At 40.0% G+C, this 16,714-nt stretch overlaps 2 protein-coding genes across 3 annotated transcripts; one reads left to right on the top strand and one right to left on the bottom strand.

The window, feature by feature from the left end:
• Positions 1–6,549: 6,549 nt before the first annotated feature.
• Positions 6,550–14,397, bottom strand: RB195_007801 (uncharacterized protein; the record flags this gene model as incomplete). Of its 2 annotated transcripts, none has more annotated exons than XM_064181639.1 (11): positions 6,550–6,648; positions 8,857–9,009; positions 9,123–9,260; positions 9,785–9,849; positions 9,917–9,995; positions 10,222–10,347; positions 10,461–10,613; positions 11,054–11,170; positions 12,706–12,789; positions 12,888–12,993; positions 14,300–14,397. In XM_064181639.1, 11 exons carry the CDS (start codon positions 14,395–14,397, stop codon positions 6,550–6,552), a joined length of 1,218 nt encoding a protein of 405 aa, XP_064038415.1. The 2 variants fall into 2 exon arrangements, with proteins under 2 accessions (XP_064038415.1, XP_064038416.1); XM_064181640.1 differs by lacking the exon at positions 14,300–14,397 and adding an exon at positions 13,542–13,546.
• Positions 14,398–15,543: 1,146 nt separating this feature from the next.
• On the top strand, positions 15,544–16,637 carry RB195_007800 (uncharacterized protein; the record flags this gene model as incomplete). Its single annotated transcript, XM_064181638.1, has 5 exons — positions 15,544–15,572; positions 15,982–16,036; positions 16,135–16,159; positions 16,208–16,258; positions 16,525–16,637. 5 exons carry the CDS (start codon positions 15,544–15,546, stop codon positions 16,635–16,637), a joined length of 273 nt encoding a protein of 90 aa, XP_064038414.1.
• Positions 16,638–16,714: the final 77 nt, after the last annotated feature.

The raw sequence follows: 16,714 nt of genomic DNA, 5'->3' as shown, positions 1-16,714 counted from the left end.
GCGCCACTCATCGCTGCAGTTCGTGATGGTCCCAGCGCGATCCCAACAGATAGCCACATCGCGCCACTTTGAGCCGAGTAGCTTACGGTAACTGCACAGAGCTTCACGTTGTTTTCATCCTTACGAGGGTATCCATGTATTAGATCACATTTTTAGTGATTGGATGGCATAATGATGTCATCGCTTGTTAGTTTCCAACAACAATGTACTGGAAAAGCAGAAAAACTATAAATTACATTTTGTGCATGTATATCTAGATTCTGTAATACCATGTAATTGAAAGTAGAATAATTGGGTTGATACCCCAGTGATTCTATCCTTTTATTTAGTGATTTTAATAGAAATCTTTGAAATAATTTTTTCGTTTGTTTGTTGTTATTTTATTTTGTTTTATTTCTACGTTTTTCTTTACATTTCCAACGTAATTTTTAACACCTTCAAATAATTTATAACACTTTTAAACATATGGTAGTTTGATCAACATGACATGTTCCGTGTTACAAAATGTTCCTAAGTTGCGATGCGTGTTCAGGCGAGTGTCAAGGATTGTGCGTGCTCCACACCACCAGAAAACTACCACCATCAGAAAACTGTTGTGCCTTCGCTCGTCAACGAGGCACAGGCATCATTATCCACCCTCGTAGCGGAGACGGATCGTTTTAAAGGCATCACACCACGAATCTGAGGTCCATTTCTTCCTAATTGTCGTAAAAACGGCTCGGAAGATGCGGGGCGTGCACAACGCTGGCGCGCTCCAATCGAACTCTTTGTAAATGGCGCGTCGGAACCCCCGAAGCCGCATCTGCCGGCCCGTTTTTTACGGCAATTAGGAAGAAATGGACGGCATCACCCCTCTCTCCATAACCTACGATTCCGTATACAAATACTTCACCTGAAATCCGTACCACCTCAGATTCGTGGGGTGTTGCCTTTAAGCGGTAACTGTGGCTGCATGTCTTTTTGATGGGTTCACTATAACAGAAGCAAACCAGCTGTGAATACAGCAACATGAGCCGTTATGATTTGTGTGATGTGTCCAATACGGGAAGTGTTCTCGATGTATGGAACTAGGATCAAATCCAACACACGAGATAACTAAAAAGGTTGCTGATGCACTGAGCATCAGCAGATCACCGCTACGTAGGACTTTGTTCCCACTCATTATGTTATTTTTCGATTCGTCGAAAAAATAGATGTCACACCATATGCACCTGCTGCACTATTTAATAGTAGCAACAGACAAAAAAGCCTTTCACTGATTTGCTTAAGTTGTAGCCAAGATTGGTATTGATCTTCCTTTATTAACAGTGGGAGTATCGGCGTTATTGCCTTCGAAGAATCTGGAACCTCGAAGACATCAGCGACTTGAAGCGATATGAATAAGGAAGCATCAAATCAACATATACTGTGCTCCTCTAAATCTATGTATTTAGATGTGCATGATCACTTAACGTATTGCCTCTTCCTTGAAGAAGAAGGGAGAATGCTTAGTTGGAAATTACTTTTGCCAATTTTCACTTCCTCAATTCATGTTATTTATTCATGTCAGTTTATTTCGACCCTTTCTATGTCATCGTACCGATGATGGTCATTTATCGTGACCTCACTGCAACTCAGATAGTTACGGGTTGGCCCGCTTGTAGTAGCTCTTGCTTGATATGTATTAACATAGCTTCACCTTCGTTGGTACTGTGCAGTCGTCTGTAGGAATAAGGATTCACTGAACCACCACCTACTGTTCATTGGGACGAGCACGGGTCAAGATCCCAAAAGTCTCCGCAACCTGTACACATTTTTAGAACCTCTCCTGCTCTAATTATGATGTCTGCGTCCTCTCTAGAAGTACTTAGACCGGTGGTGACCACCACAATAACATAATTCAAATCACTTTGTCTTCTTTTGTTCTTCGAACTGATCAAGCGTAATTACTTTGTTTGTTCCAAAAGTGTGCTGTCGCATGCGAGTGTCGCCCAGTGATCTCGCTCTTCGCATGCTACGCACGAAAAACGTCAATTTTCCTTTTAAAGGCGGCATGCCACGAATCTGAGGTGGTGCGGATTTCAGGTGGGGTATCCGTATACGAGATCGTAGATTATGGAGACGGGGTAGTTTCACTCATCTCTGCCTGCATCCCAGCCAAAAGCCGACTCCAGAACGCTGGTATGTACGACGCCATCTAGTGCAACGCTCCACCTCTTGCGCCGCCTCCGCCAGGCGATTCGTCGAAAATCAATTCGGACTGCCCCGATAGGCAGTAAGGGACGCTACGAGTGCAAAGGTGGCGCGCTGCAATGCAATGCATCGTATCGTGCATCAGCATTCAAGGGTCGGCTGCTTGCAGTGATTCAGGGAGAGATGAGCGGAACTACCCCGGTCTCCATGATATACGACTCCGTATACGGATACTCCACCTGAAATCCGTACCATACCAGATTCGTGGTATGCTGCCTTTAATGGCTTCAGAAAGGAAAAATTATAGGCAAGACACAGTAACTCATCGAATGATAAAAACAAACATAACAAATACATGTGGTGATGATTCATATTCATTTTTAACAATATTAAATCCAAAGTTCCGCAACGATAATCTGCTGGATGGGGTGGGACAGGGATTTACTTCTTATTAGTACACGTGCATAGCGCACAATGCAAGGAAGAGAGGTTGCGAAATATTCCAGAAAAAAGAAATTTTGCACATCCAATTCTTTATGCCTCTGACATCATTCCGTTGCACAGCTTTTGTTTCATTTTATTCAGTCAGAGTGACGTTAGCCGTGGTGAGGAGCGGTAAAGAGGGTCTCTGCGACTTCGACGCGAATGCCTCCGAGACATCACGCATCCATTAGATATTCCAGGGATACGTGAATACACTTCGACGAAGCCACGCTCCAATCCGTTCATCGAGAGGCAGACAACCTTCTTAAATATTGTTCTGGCCCCAAAGAAGCAAAGAACTACACAGTTATAATTTATACGAAATATGTTAAGAAGAAGAAAAGAGAAGCGAATTTTGTCTAGATCTTACCTTCAGGAGGTCTAGAAATCTTATGAAATGGACTCTTGTTCTTCCAGTAGTTCAGGAATACAGAAGGTCCGAGAACAAATTGGGCTACAGAAAAAGCTTAGACCTACAGGATAACTATAATCCTCATTCTCGTCACTTTTGAAACCTGTTCCGCTTTCAACGAAAATTTCCATAATTGAAGGTATTATGGCTTCAATTATGGAAATTTTCGTCTCTTTCATCTTTTTTTCATATTTCACGTGATTATTTCTCTTGGTTCTGGTACGATTACAAATTTCAGATCACCTCACATCATAAAATTCCAATGGATGTGTCTGATTCTCCAAAACAATTTAGTAGCTCGTGAATTCACCTAGCCGGTGATCCAGAATCACGGTAGGCAAGAAGAGTCAGCTATTTAGATGACAACATAGGAGAATTTCTTTAGGGTACACACCACCGCTAATTGCTCTGCCAAGGCATGATCGGGTGATGCACGAAAATCCGTCCAAACCCTCTTTACACGCAGCTAGCTGCGGTACTATAGTAGGGTCAAAACGATATGAAGCGCGTACGCAATTGCGTACGCGGCATCTCTCGAGGCGCTTCGGTGGAGCGTAGCGGCTAGGAGCGTGGTCACTTTGCAACGGTCCCTCCTCGGTTCCAACTGCTGCCTTCACTGCGCCGTTCCGGACGCGTACGCAAATGCACCGCAACTGCACTCGTGATTCATGTCGTGTTGACCCGACTATACACAGTGTTTACAGCGGCGCCGTTTCCTACGGCGCGTGGGTGACTGACTGTGTGCGTACACAGCAACTTACCAGTCTTCCGACTCAGCTAAGGGTCTTACAGGAAATGCTTTTACTGTAGGTCTCTTAAGTAGAACAATACAGAGCAGCAAAAAGAGTTCAAGACAACTGCTGCTTTTGCTTGACCGTTTTTCACCTTTTTGTTAGAATGTGAAGCTCGTATTTCAAGGAATTAACATTCTTTAACGCTTATTTTGACATACATATATTTGACATCTATTTAAACATGTTCGTAGTCGTGCTATTCCCATTGGTTTCTATTTATCTGACGGCAAGCAAACTCGCTTCCTTCTGACAATTACCTATGTGAAGATCAAGCCAGCAAGCTCGCTTCCTTCTGACAATTACCTATGTGAAGATGATGATAAGGGTGGATCACACAAAGCTGAACAAAACAAACCTTCCTATTTTTATTTCATTTTTGCCGATAGACGGAAAATAGAAGAACGATTTAGATCTTTACTGGAAAATATCCGAAGTAAGGGGAGGTTCTGGACAGGTAGGAATCCATCGAAATTGGGTACCGCGATTGAGTCGCCTGCAAGCCGCATCTTATTTCTTTTCTCCAGCCAACTGGATCCTTGAAGTTTTGTTAGACTTGCAATATCGATTCGATTTTCTGCCTGGGCTGAGGAAAGGCTTTGTGGCAAGTGCTTTTTCCCGGGCATAGAGAAAGCAAAGGATTTGGTTCGAGCCGGAGGCAATCTTACTGGTTTTCGAAAGTGCTCATCTAACTTTATTGATATTACAGAGTCTGAGTTCAAAAGTGAAGGGGTGGGATGAGCCGGAATAGAGCATGCACCTCAGTTGATTCGGTTAAAGGCAGCATACCACGAATCTGAGGTGGTGCAGATTTCAGGTGGAGTATTCGTATACGGGATGGGAGACTACGGAGAGGGGAGTGATTCCGTCCATTTCTTCCTAATTGCCGTAAAAAACGGCCCGGAAGATACGGCTTCATTCGTTTTGGCGCACCATTTTGTACAAGAGGTTCGATTGGAGCGCCCCAGTCTTGTGCGGCGCCGCATCTTCCGGGCCATTTTTTACGGCAATTAGCAAGAAATGGACGGAATCATCCTCCTCTGCGTAATCTCCCATCCCGTATACGACTGCTCCACCTGAAATCCGTACCACCTCAAATTCGTGGGGTGATGCCTTTAAATCAGGCAGGGACTGCTTGCGCTGATCACATGAATGTTGACGAATGTATTTCCTCGATTTTTCAAATCATATGATCTATTCTGCGTGCTATAACCAGTCATGTATATAATGTTTCTTTGATTTACTGTAATCAACACCTCATTTACAAACTTTGGTTTCTAGTCTAATCAATTTCAATGTGATAAACGACGCAGACCTTACACATCTTTCACTTCATGGTAGTCTCTCAGACAGTAAGTTGATGCTTGCTTGTATCCTCAATAAATAAACAGCGCCAACGTTCGAAACATATATATTTCGCTGACGTAGCCATTCTTTGTTGACATAACACTGAACTACTTCTCAAGTGTTCACACGGAACAAAAAGCAACAACATAACCGGACGGAAAGCTTGGATACTTCCTGGTTAGCGTTAATAAGAATCATCCGGTAACCTCTCTTATAAATGATCGACTTTAACGTTAATCCACTTCACTTCTTCTTTCACTCCGCTTCACTTCGATTCACTTCTTCCTAGTGGCTTTTTTTTGATATTTCAAAACTTCAGGACGACAAAAACTATCGTATAAAATAGCATAGTAATATTGTACTACTCCAAACAAACAACTTTTCCTCGTGTTTCCTACAACATCTTCAACGCGCATTCACTTTCCATCTGATTCGAAACGGCTTCTGAAACCTCTTTTAGAGTCACTGTTTGCCGTATAACGGAGTTTCATGCATTTGTTCAGCAGCCTTCTTATTTTAAGCGCTATCCTCAGTTAATTTCAAATCAACCAAAGTTATCTAACTACAGCAGTGACTCTGATCCACGAAACGATAACTCTATTGAAGGCTGGATAACAGTGATCGGTATCTCTAACAGATTGCCAGATGTCAGAACAGATCTGAACAAAGGACGAATTAACGTTATGGATACTGAGGCTATCTTCACCAGTGTATCCTGAAACATTAAAACAGAATCACAAACAAACATCTCATTTATTTATCAATTTCCAATTAAAAAGAAAGAATATAGATATTACAAGGGACAATTCCCACACCACGGGTTGTTAATTAAATAACTACTAGGCAACATCATCACCAAAGAAGAATATGTAAGAGGGACAAAACATAACCTCTTAACTTTAGAAGAACTTCAAATGCGCTATTACTCTTACTAAAGGAGGTCGAATGAGCTCTAACGTACACTGTACAAGTGTTGCTTCCAAAGTACAAATCGGAACATAATACCACAGATGAGAGACAAAGGAATAACGGATTAAACCAGAACTCCAGCGCCGAATGACCAGACTAAATTAACTAATGATAGTTCGCGGGCAAAAATCTATAAAGAAATGATAAAAATATGTAGAGCTTCGAAATATGGATGAACCCCAGTGTAAAAATAGTAAAACAGGTAATATGCCACTTTTCTGGTTCAGAACGTGGCCTAAACAAATCATTCCCCAGAGGAGCGTTGGCCTAGATGATGTGAATAAAGATAGCGATTTCGAAAGCAAATCAATTAAGAAAGATCAACTATTACACAGAACCAAAATAACACGTCTTTTGCACTTTGTACTGCCGTCGTCATCCTTCGGTTGTGGGCGGAGTGTACCAACCAGATTTCGCGTGTATTTGTACCAGTGATTTGAAGGATTGCTGAGCCCTTGCCAAACTGTATTGTGCCTGAAGAAATGTCGAGCTCTGTGTTAAGTATATATTACGACAACTGTGATGAGCATTAAAGATAGAGATATGGCTAACTTGCAAGCATTTGAGGGTTTATACTAACATTCTAGCGTAAAGGCAACGTATTATGAAACTTTCAATGTTTGAATCTCTCGTGAACAAGTTTGAGGCATAGATTCCAAGTATTAACGTGCCCAAACTTAAATTCCCCTAATCGTCCTCAAAAACGGCGTGAGAAAACCTTAGTTCTTCGAGGTACGTTAGAACGCGCCAACTTTGCAGAAGAAATTTACCTCGTAGAGGCTAATTCCACTTCCCAGGCCGTTTTTCTGGACGCTTCGGGAAGAATGAGCGTGGTAAAAAAATAAGCCACCTAATCTACACCCCGAACTCCAAATTGTCCACGAGAGATATGAACACACACAAAAACACACACCATAAAAACCACAATCGAAAAAAGGTAATTTCGATGGCGAGTTTTTTTTTTTGGAGATTTGCAACAGACAAACTTACAGAATATTAAAAAGCGTGGGTTAAAGAAAAAGAGGAAGAATGAGGACTTCTGAATAACAGAAAAGAATTCCGATGAACAAAAAACAACTTTCACGTAACATTAATGCATATGTGTAGAATTGAAGATAGCGTATCACGATTTTGAAGTGGTGCGGAACCACAGCGAAAGCGTTAAGTTTGGATAGTAGATTACGGAACCCGACACACAGTTCCGCTCATCTTTCGCTAATCGCTGTGAAAAAAAAACAGTGTGGGAACAGCTTTTGTTGTGGGTTTCGCACCACGTCAAAATCGTGAAATGCTAACTTTAAGAAAATAATAATAATCAGGATTGAAATTCTGATTTTAAAGAAAGATACTTCTATTCTACACATACACTCACAAGACGAAATAACAACTCTTCTTATGGTACATCATGTCTTAGAATGTATGGAAATAGAGACGAGATTGCAGCAAATAAGAAACTCTGTAAATCCCGCCTAGCATAGATACGTCTCTTATGAAAATGATTGACTATCTCGAAAGAATGACAGGACTCTGTTGATTTCAATATCACTAGAGCCATCAGTTGTTTTTGCTTTTTCGACCCGTATCTCAATCTAATTTTTAATGCTCCCGTTGCATTTTTACATCGTTAGCAACGATGGCGAACATTTTAGGAGATTTCGCTTACAGGACATATTGACTGGACGATAGTCTGCGGAACGCAAATATTGCCCAAAAACAAAAAACAAACCAAAATCAATAGATAATTAAAATGATTTTGCCATAACTAATGTTAAAAGTACTGTCAAAGACGGAGAAGAAAAGAAGTTGTCAATTCTTTCCATTCCTCACCCAAAAGGTTTCCTTTTATCTTCTTTTGCACTTCATCTAAAAATTTATGCAGATTTCCATCCGGATTTCTATGTAGGACGATGTAGGGTTCATTATTTGGAAGAACGCAGTTAAAAGATAATATGATTGATGGTAGAGGTCGGAGAATTGTTTTCAATCTACGAGTGGCTATATGTGGCTGAGGAAAGTAATCGATCGACTGCGCTAAACGCGTTTCTTCTAGAATGTGCCATCCAACCTCAATGTACACAGTGAAGGTTTGATCGCTGTTCTACGAGCAATATACGTAAGTCATTTACTGCAAATTTCACTTATTTTTGTATACGATCATAATATTACTAGTTCTATTAAAACTATTATTCCATTGCTGTTTAATTCCTATTTAGCGGCAACACCTTGTAAATACTATTTTTCGCATTGTCATCCTCGACCTAACCTTACTATTTAATGCGCTGTAACTGCTGTTTGATGGAACTTCTAAAAGAATGGAAGAACAATTCCAGAAAACTCGCACTATCGTTGATTTTTTAGCTATGAAATCGTAACATATCGACATGACGTGATAAGCCAATGGAAAAAACTTTGAGGAAGTTTCCATAGCTAGATTTCATCAAAACCACTGAACTGCAAAAACCCAGTAGGGTCCTCGCAAAATGGTGTCCTCGTTTGAACATTTCTCGCCACAACAATATTTAGAAAAGAGAAATTAAGCACCATATAAAAATAGTGAATCTACAAGGGATGCCTTCAGATAATCACAAAGAATGTCCGAGTAATTAAAGTCTAATAATCACAAACAATCACAACAACAACAAATAATCGCAAACAGGTAAAGAAGGAGCATGGGAACCTTACCTTTGCTTCGAATTGTATCCTAGCCTTCCCTTTTACTAATGTAGCTGCAATTTGTAGTATCAGGGACTCAATCGAATAAGCTGATGACCATCCTTGTTTCGTCAATAACTCCATGCAGATGGCTCCTCCTCCAAGCACGTACCCGTTGGACACCTACAGAGTTGAAGCTTAAGAATTGTAGATCCCATTGTATAAGTCCTATTTTTCCAGTTCAAGTCCAAGTTCAATAATTTTTCTTTGTAAAAATCACAAATCATTAACACTACCGTTGGTGAGACCAATCGCACAAAAGGAGGATCACAAGGAAAATTTTCATTGAACAAGAAGTGGAAAAGAATGTGGTCCTGTTTGTGTTCGGTAGCAAGCGTCAGAAGGTCCGAGTACAGTGCACTATCCGAATCCACCTGTAACAAACAACTATATTTCGCTATCTGAAATGATGTGAAAATATAACATTCTCATCAAATTCCTTTCATGAATCATCATATAACATAACAGTTTCAATGAGAAAGTAATAAAAGTTGAATATGTCGTCATTTTATTCCAGGTACACTCTCGACACTAACATCATTATCGAACATATGAAACGTATCACTAAACTAGAACAACGAAGCGGTACGCTACTACCTAATATTCACTATTTTACAACACAAAACCTATGTAGTCAGATCTCATGCTTCAAATGACTTTTCCTTATAAATGATTTTTGATTTACGTGTTATTCCCTGCTTCACTCATCCGCAGACCTCCTTTTAGTGGATTTCCAAGAAATAAAAAGAGGAAAAATGTGAAGACGCTTGATTGTGGTACTAACTGGAAAAATTCAACCACACTAACCCGCTATTCGCTGGAGTCTCAATACGCTTTTGAGGGAAAATTATTCAATTGGCTGAGCAAATTTTTATGTTACAGCATTAGTGCCACTTACCTTATACAGCTTCACCCACCACTCGTATAAATTATCCCCGTCTCGTAGTTCTACTGAATATACCCCTGAAATAGATTTTATTGCATTGGATCATTAATTTGAACATGCTTATAATTTTCATCTATCGCTGACCGTTCTTGAAGTGTTCGCTTTTGTAAATATCTCTCATTTCCTTCATCAATCGATCTGTTGCTGTCACTGATCCTTGTATCTGAAAACCGGAACTGAGACTAAATAGGAATATAAAAATGCGGATCAGCCATGTGAGTGTTATGACCTGTACACATACAGTTAATTGACTTGCAAGAAATAGCCGCTACTAGAAATATTTACGTTAAGATTTACAAGACAAGCAAGATTTTCACTAATTTTGAAGCTAGTTCCAAGCTAGAAGCGAAAAAAAAACCACGGGGATAGTAGATTCAAAATCTGCGCACATTTCCATTCAGATGTTGTTGACGAGTTGAACGTGTGATCTTCTCCAGCATCTCCTTCCCTTCCGGAGAAACGTCATCATCCATGCTACCGTGTGGTTCTTCCTCCGTCATGTCAACATCCGCAATCTAAATGCAAAAAAAAAGAATATAATCATAATCATATTCAGAGCCAAAATAGAAAAACAAATACTAAGAAAAAATATTATAAAGAGTAACGAAGGAAAATAGGAGATGCATACTTCCACCATTTCTTCGCCTTCTTCTTCGGATTCCATGTCACTTCCTTGTCCCTCATCCTTCATATCATCTTCGTCTGGAGGAGCCAAACGGGTCAGCTCCGAAGGGATTGTCACATTGTACTGACGGCATAACTCAGAAACTAATTTGTGAATCTAAAGAATAGCAATCAGATTAACAATTACCTGAATAATAGGGTGTACAAGTCCGACGAAAAAAAAATGGTTTAAGCACTTACAGGGGGCTAGATCAAAAAGAATTGAAACAAGGTCCTAGATGCCGAACACTCCTATCATAACTTTTCCAAGTGAACCAGCACTAATTGATCTTGATACAAAAGAACGGATGGTGCCGAAGAAATAGATACTCCTCAGCTTTCCATTATTATAACAGCTCGTTGCACAACATTATGAAAATTTCTTCAAGGATGGAAGTTGGAAGAAGAGACAGAGAGTGAGTGAACTCCATTTCGGATCACTAGCTATACTTCTACAAATTTTGGTTTCATGTAGAACTACATAGATGTTTTAAAATTGCTAGCATGAAAACTATCAAGTAAGTAGTTAAATGCACAATAAAACCATTAGAAACTCACCTGCGCAAGGAGGCATGTTTGGTGATCACCTTCTGAAGAAAGGCGTTCCAAAGCGGAACAAATCACCGCATCATCTGATTCGCTGAACCACAGAGGAGCTTGACGTGGATAATCTTCCTATAAGTATGGAGCTAAGGTAACAAAAACCACACAACAGAAATATGAGGTCTTCTTCACCATCATTAAATAAGAATGTGGTCGAAGATTTCGTAGGAACTGAGATTTCTAACCGTACAGCACCTATTGTGTAATTTATTTGCGCACGTGAACAGTTCAGCGTAAATTATTCACGTAGTTTAAGGTTGTTTAAGCCATATAAGGTCTCAAAAAACTCACAATACTGTTTCTTTTGGAGTTATTGAAAATACAAAAAAAAAAAGCATTTACACCGCCCTTCTGATCTGACAAGGATCCCTTATATCTCAACATTACAATTAATTATACGTGAGTGTTGATACACTTCGTTCTTTTCAATATCCTGTAACGAACTCGAACTCTACTCATAAGCTTAGGACAAAACGTCGTATGTATTACATAAATAACTTTCTCTTACCGCTTATAGCACATTTTTCCAAGGTTGATGCGCTCATTATACAAAAGAATGAATTTTTTATTTACTACTTACTGCATTCACCATATAACAACGCACAAACAATAGAATCGTCCTAGGTAAATCTAAACCTTATCTCAATCTAAATCCTGAATCTAAGTCCTAGCAATTCGACTTTAGTCGTTCTGCTTTGTTTTTCTGTTCAAACAGGAGTTTGCGCAACAACGCGGCTTACGAATCTTCCGTTCATTGTAGTTGAATCATTCAGAGAAACGGATGAACAATGACGGAAAAGTTTGTGTTTTGGCGCACGTGTTATTCTTTGCCTACAGTTACTTTTAGATAATGTTACGTGTGAGAGGCAAGAATTCTTAATGGATTTCAGAATCAAATAGATGCACGTCTGCTTCAGTTATTTACACTTTTATAACTTCCACAGTGACCAATAAGGTAGAATAATAAGCCTTGAACGGTAAAAATCAGCATTTCAATTCAAATCAAAATCGCTCTGCACCTCCGATCCATTCAAGTGGATTTACTATCCAATGTTAAGTGTGACGAAACCTCGAAAAGTTTTCCTAGGACGCAGAAATTGTTAAGTCAGGAGAAGCATAGACACAACGATTAGTCCATTCCCAGAAAAAGCTTTCAATCAAACCATAAAAGATGTTGGTTCAAACAGCACGAAATTTGAAATCTGAACGTTTTCTAGTCGTAAAACTAAATGATATGAGCTCAACTACTCACTCCTGCCTTGGTGTGCCCGTAGGAATTGCAGGCAGCTTCTTTTAGATACCTTCAAATCCAAAGGAATCACATTATAACTTCTACACAATCATTTTAACAAAAGCTAAACGCGTGCAATTAATAAGAAACTTTAATTTAAAAAAAAACTAGGATAGACAGTAAAATATAAACTATTGCATGTGAGAGTTGGAATTAAAGTGAATTAGGAACTAAATATAGTTGTGAACTTGAACGAAACGGATCAATTTAAACAAACGGAGCAGAGTCCGTGACTGTTCGAAAAATAGACTTTTACAATGGATTTTGTATGTTTATAGAAGTCACTTAAACAAATGAAACCTTTTCTAAAACGTACCAATATATTTGCATTGATAATCACAGATTTTCCTGTGCCGTCAATGAATTTGAGCGTTATTTCATCCACCGAAGCAACTAGTACCTGAGAAAACAAAATTGTTGACAAGCAGAGTAAAAAAAGGGAAATAGTGAATTTATGCAAAACATTTCAAAACAACCTCACATATCACATGAATTTACCTGCAAACGTTCATGATTTTTCGGGAAAAGTGATTCAAGAACAGATATATCCTCCTTGAGCTTCCTTAGACACGCCATTTTAGGCGCGTAAAGCGAAAGTGGTACCCTTAAAACACCGTTTTATGAAGTAGAAATGAATTCAAGCAATCGAAGACGTGGAACATACAGAACAAGAAGCAGATAGACACTGAGTACAGGTTTCAGATATCATTAACACGTAAATCATACTAAAGCATATTAATAAGTGAGCCTTCGCGACGTTCCTCATGCTATTCATTAAGGTCGGAGCACACCGTTTTTGAAAACAAGGTAGAGAAACGAATGTGAACAGCAATGGACAGTGGATGTTCTAGAACAAAGAAGAAACAGAGCACCTACACAACACAGCGGATAAATCAATATATAAAATATGTGAAGAAAACCAAGAAGATGAATATCCTAATGATGTACAATTGGTTTACAACACTCTCTTACTAGAATAAGTCGCACAGCGCTCGGGCACCGAGCACAGTCGGTGTTGACGGCGAAGGTTTGTGCCCAGGTGCTCTCCACTAAAGAATTTCCTACCATCTATTACATTTTCTAATCTATTTTCGCAACTTGTTACAGTTCCAAACTGAACTAAGTAGCAACTTATTAGATCAAGTTCCTAACCTCATTAGAAACGAGGCTAGTAACTTAGTCCGAAATTGGAATGCCCACTCGATTCAACTCTTTCCGAGGACGTCCATCCTTTCAAATAGATCTCCTACAAAGATTCCATCTATTTACGTCTAGAACTACTGGACGCAGAGGGTTGCGGAAGCAACGACAATCCTTATACGGACTTCGGAGCCAAAATCGAAAAGAACCACCAGAACAAAAGCAACTTACCAGCATTTGAAATGATTTTAAGATATAAGCGGTCAAACCTAGCTAAAATAAGTATGCTGCGATAACAAGTACACTAAAGTGTAAATAGTAAGTATATGGATCAACATAGTAGTTCAGGAGCATTTTACTGTACTCTTGGATAGCGTAACATCAAATGCGCCTCCTCTTAAATATTAGTGAGCTCATTCTTCAAGCAGGCAAGTTAACTGAAAAAGAAAAAAGAACCATAGAACCCCTGAAGCGGTTCATAAGGAGAAAAGCGGGAGTCAAATCGATTTACCTAGTCATTTTTAGTTCGTCTTGACCATCAATAAAAGGACGAGTAGTGAGAAGAGCTAATTGAATTGAAATAAGACTAACATCTCAGGACGCACTTTACTAGTTAAGGACATGTAACCTCAAAGGCAACGGCGAGAAAAACATTCCACATTCAATCAATGAAGGTGCTACACAGCTGATTTGACATGAAGCAGGCGTTGTGTAGGTCCTGTGAAGAGACCCATAGATCTGTGGAATTCCCGGGGACGGGTAACTCGTACGGGATCTGCCGAGAGTCGCGTCGCCGTCTCACGTCGCCTAGTCGGTATTCAGGGTTCGGACATGGGGAAGACTCGCCTTCTTCCCCGATGGGTTTCATTCTTGGAAGTCAGGCATAGACGGAAATGTCAGGAAGGAGGAGAGAAGTCAACGATAGATAGACTAAAGGGACGCTGGAGTGGTTCCCAAAGCGACAGCAGACGCCTTCGAGCTGGGCTGCCAACGAGATGAGATGCTGTTCCCGTAGTATAGATGAATCACAGCTGAAACGTTAGCTGGATACGGTTCAAGGATCTTGCCAATGTCAATAATGGAACTCAAGGAGATCTTGGACAACGATGGCAAGAGAACGAAGCGAGTGGAACGGATGCTGGGGCTCGTACTTTTACTGAAGACGAACCATATAAGTAAGTAAATAAGTAAGAATGGCACTAACGATAACTCACATATTATTCAATGCCAAATAGTGTGTCTAAGAGTAGTTAGATAGTCTAGGAAACTCGTTAACTCACGAACATCCTGGATGACGTTTGCGTGGGAAGGGAATGAATGAAACGATGCTAGGGCCCGCAGTGTGCACGGATCATTTAAACATCTGGTACATATAAGTAAATATTCAGGGAGGCTCATTGTATGGCTCATTGTGTTTCTTATCCTGCTCCTTATGTTTCTTTTCCTGCTCCTTAAGGTTCCTGTCCTTCTTCTGTTTCTACTTTACTTTGTTTTACTCCCTTCCGGTGTTACGTCGCTACTAACGTCTGCTACTAATGTTCTAGGTTTGTATTCGTCGTCAATGGAATCAATGTAGTACTATGTCATTTATTTTCTAGATGAATATATGAAATATAGTCGGTTCAAAACGATCTGCAGTTACGTAAAGGTTTACGATAGAATTGACGCGGTGGAGCGCCGCGGTTAGGATCGACGTGGACCCTCACTAGCATCACTCATCGTTGCACCCGAGTGAAGCTAGCTGTGGTCCCACCTCGACCTCAACAGCTACGCTCCGTCGCTCCGCTTTGAACGCGGTGGCTTACGTAACTGCACCAAGCTTCACGTCGTTTTGACCCGACTGCAGACGCCTGGTCGTTATTTCTCTTGTTGGTTGTTTCAAAAAGCGGGCCGAAAGCTAATTGAACATAATATCTTCTAGTTATTGGACAGCTGTTATAACTACAATAAGAAAATGATTTTAGTTTTATGCCGAAATCACTGTGTGATCACTGACAGCAGAGATGTATTGCTAATGAAGTGGTCAGGTCCGCAAAGTGAAATGTGAGTTTGAATTTAACTGGTCTATATGCATTTTTATACCTTGGCCATCGACTCGTTCCCACGCCCTTCACTTCAGTTCGAATTCTGGGTACCTAGTGGTTTTCTTGCTGTTTTACCATATTTCTCTGTTCTTCCATTTTCTACCGTTAGCTGCCACTTCTAATTTTTTCCCATCGTATAGAAAGGCGGTCGCTCGTGTATGCCTTGTTTAACCAACTCATTTCTGATTGCACTTTGTAAAAGTGCGAGTTAAAGCGCGAATGTGGTGAGAAAAGTGTTCCTTTCCATTTCTCTCTAACTTAACGAATCGAAGAAAATCTCGAGGAATTAGAATCTTCTAAATTTTAGAATATTACTAGCAAATTACTCTAGTAAAGTATTCCGATTAAAACGTTTTGATTTATTTTAGAGCGAAATCCGTAAGCAGTTACACGGAAAGCGACAGAATTTCCAATCGATCACGGGTAAGCGCTAATATATTGTTGAAACGCAGCCAGTAGCTGGCGTTGCGCCTAAAGAACATAATCAAACGAGGGTCCCACTGTACAGAAATCTCTTGCAGATTCATAGGAATCAGAATGGAATCAGTTGCTGTGTTTTTCACTCCACACCTCAATAGACTACTGTAAATTTAGCCATATGGTTGCGGATTTTACTAGACGAGCTGGTTCACCGAATTGACTGGGGTAAGCAGTTGAAGTGTATCCGATAAGTGTTTACTGTAAGCCCAAGTATTTCTGTTAAGAAAAAAAAAAACCATTACATGCTACTTGTTAACCATTCTATCACTTCTTTTCTATCCATGGAAACTTTAGAATGGGAGAGAGGAGCCTTTTTAACAGAAAAACTGAAAAACCTGACCTGTTGCTACGTTAAATTCGCTCTTTTTCCACTCAGCCCACCTCTAACCCATTCTCGTGAGTTCTCTAAACATGCGTTGAAAGCATTTTAGGATTTATTATGGATATTAAGTTGCTGAACTATCTCCCTATTGTACTGAGAACAAAGAAGAGGAGAACTTTGTGTTGCAGAAGAGGTTTTCGTTTGTTAGTGGTGGTATGTTGATATTCCCTGTTTTTTTTTTGCTCAAGTTTCTTTTGTGTTCATTTTCGAATCTACAGCTTATCTCTAACATTTTTACT

This window comes from Necator americanus, chromosome I (genome assembly GCF_031761385.1).
Source record: "Necator americanus strain Aroian chromosome I, whole genome shotgun sequence".
NCBI classification, from domain to species: Eukaryota; Metazoa; Nematoda; class Chromadorea; order Rhabditida; family Ancylostomatidae; genus Necator; species Necator americanus.
This window is presented reverse-complemented; position numbering and strand designations above follow the sequence as displayed.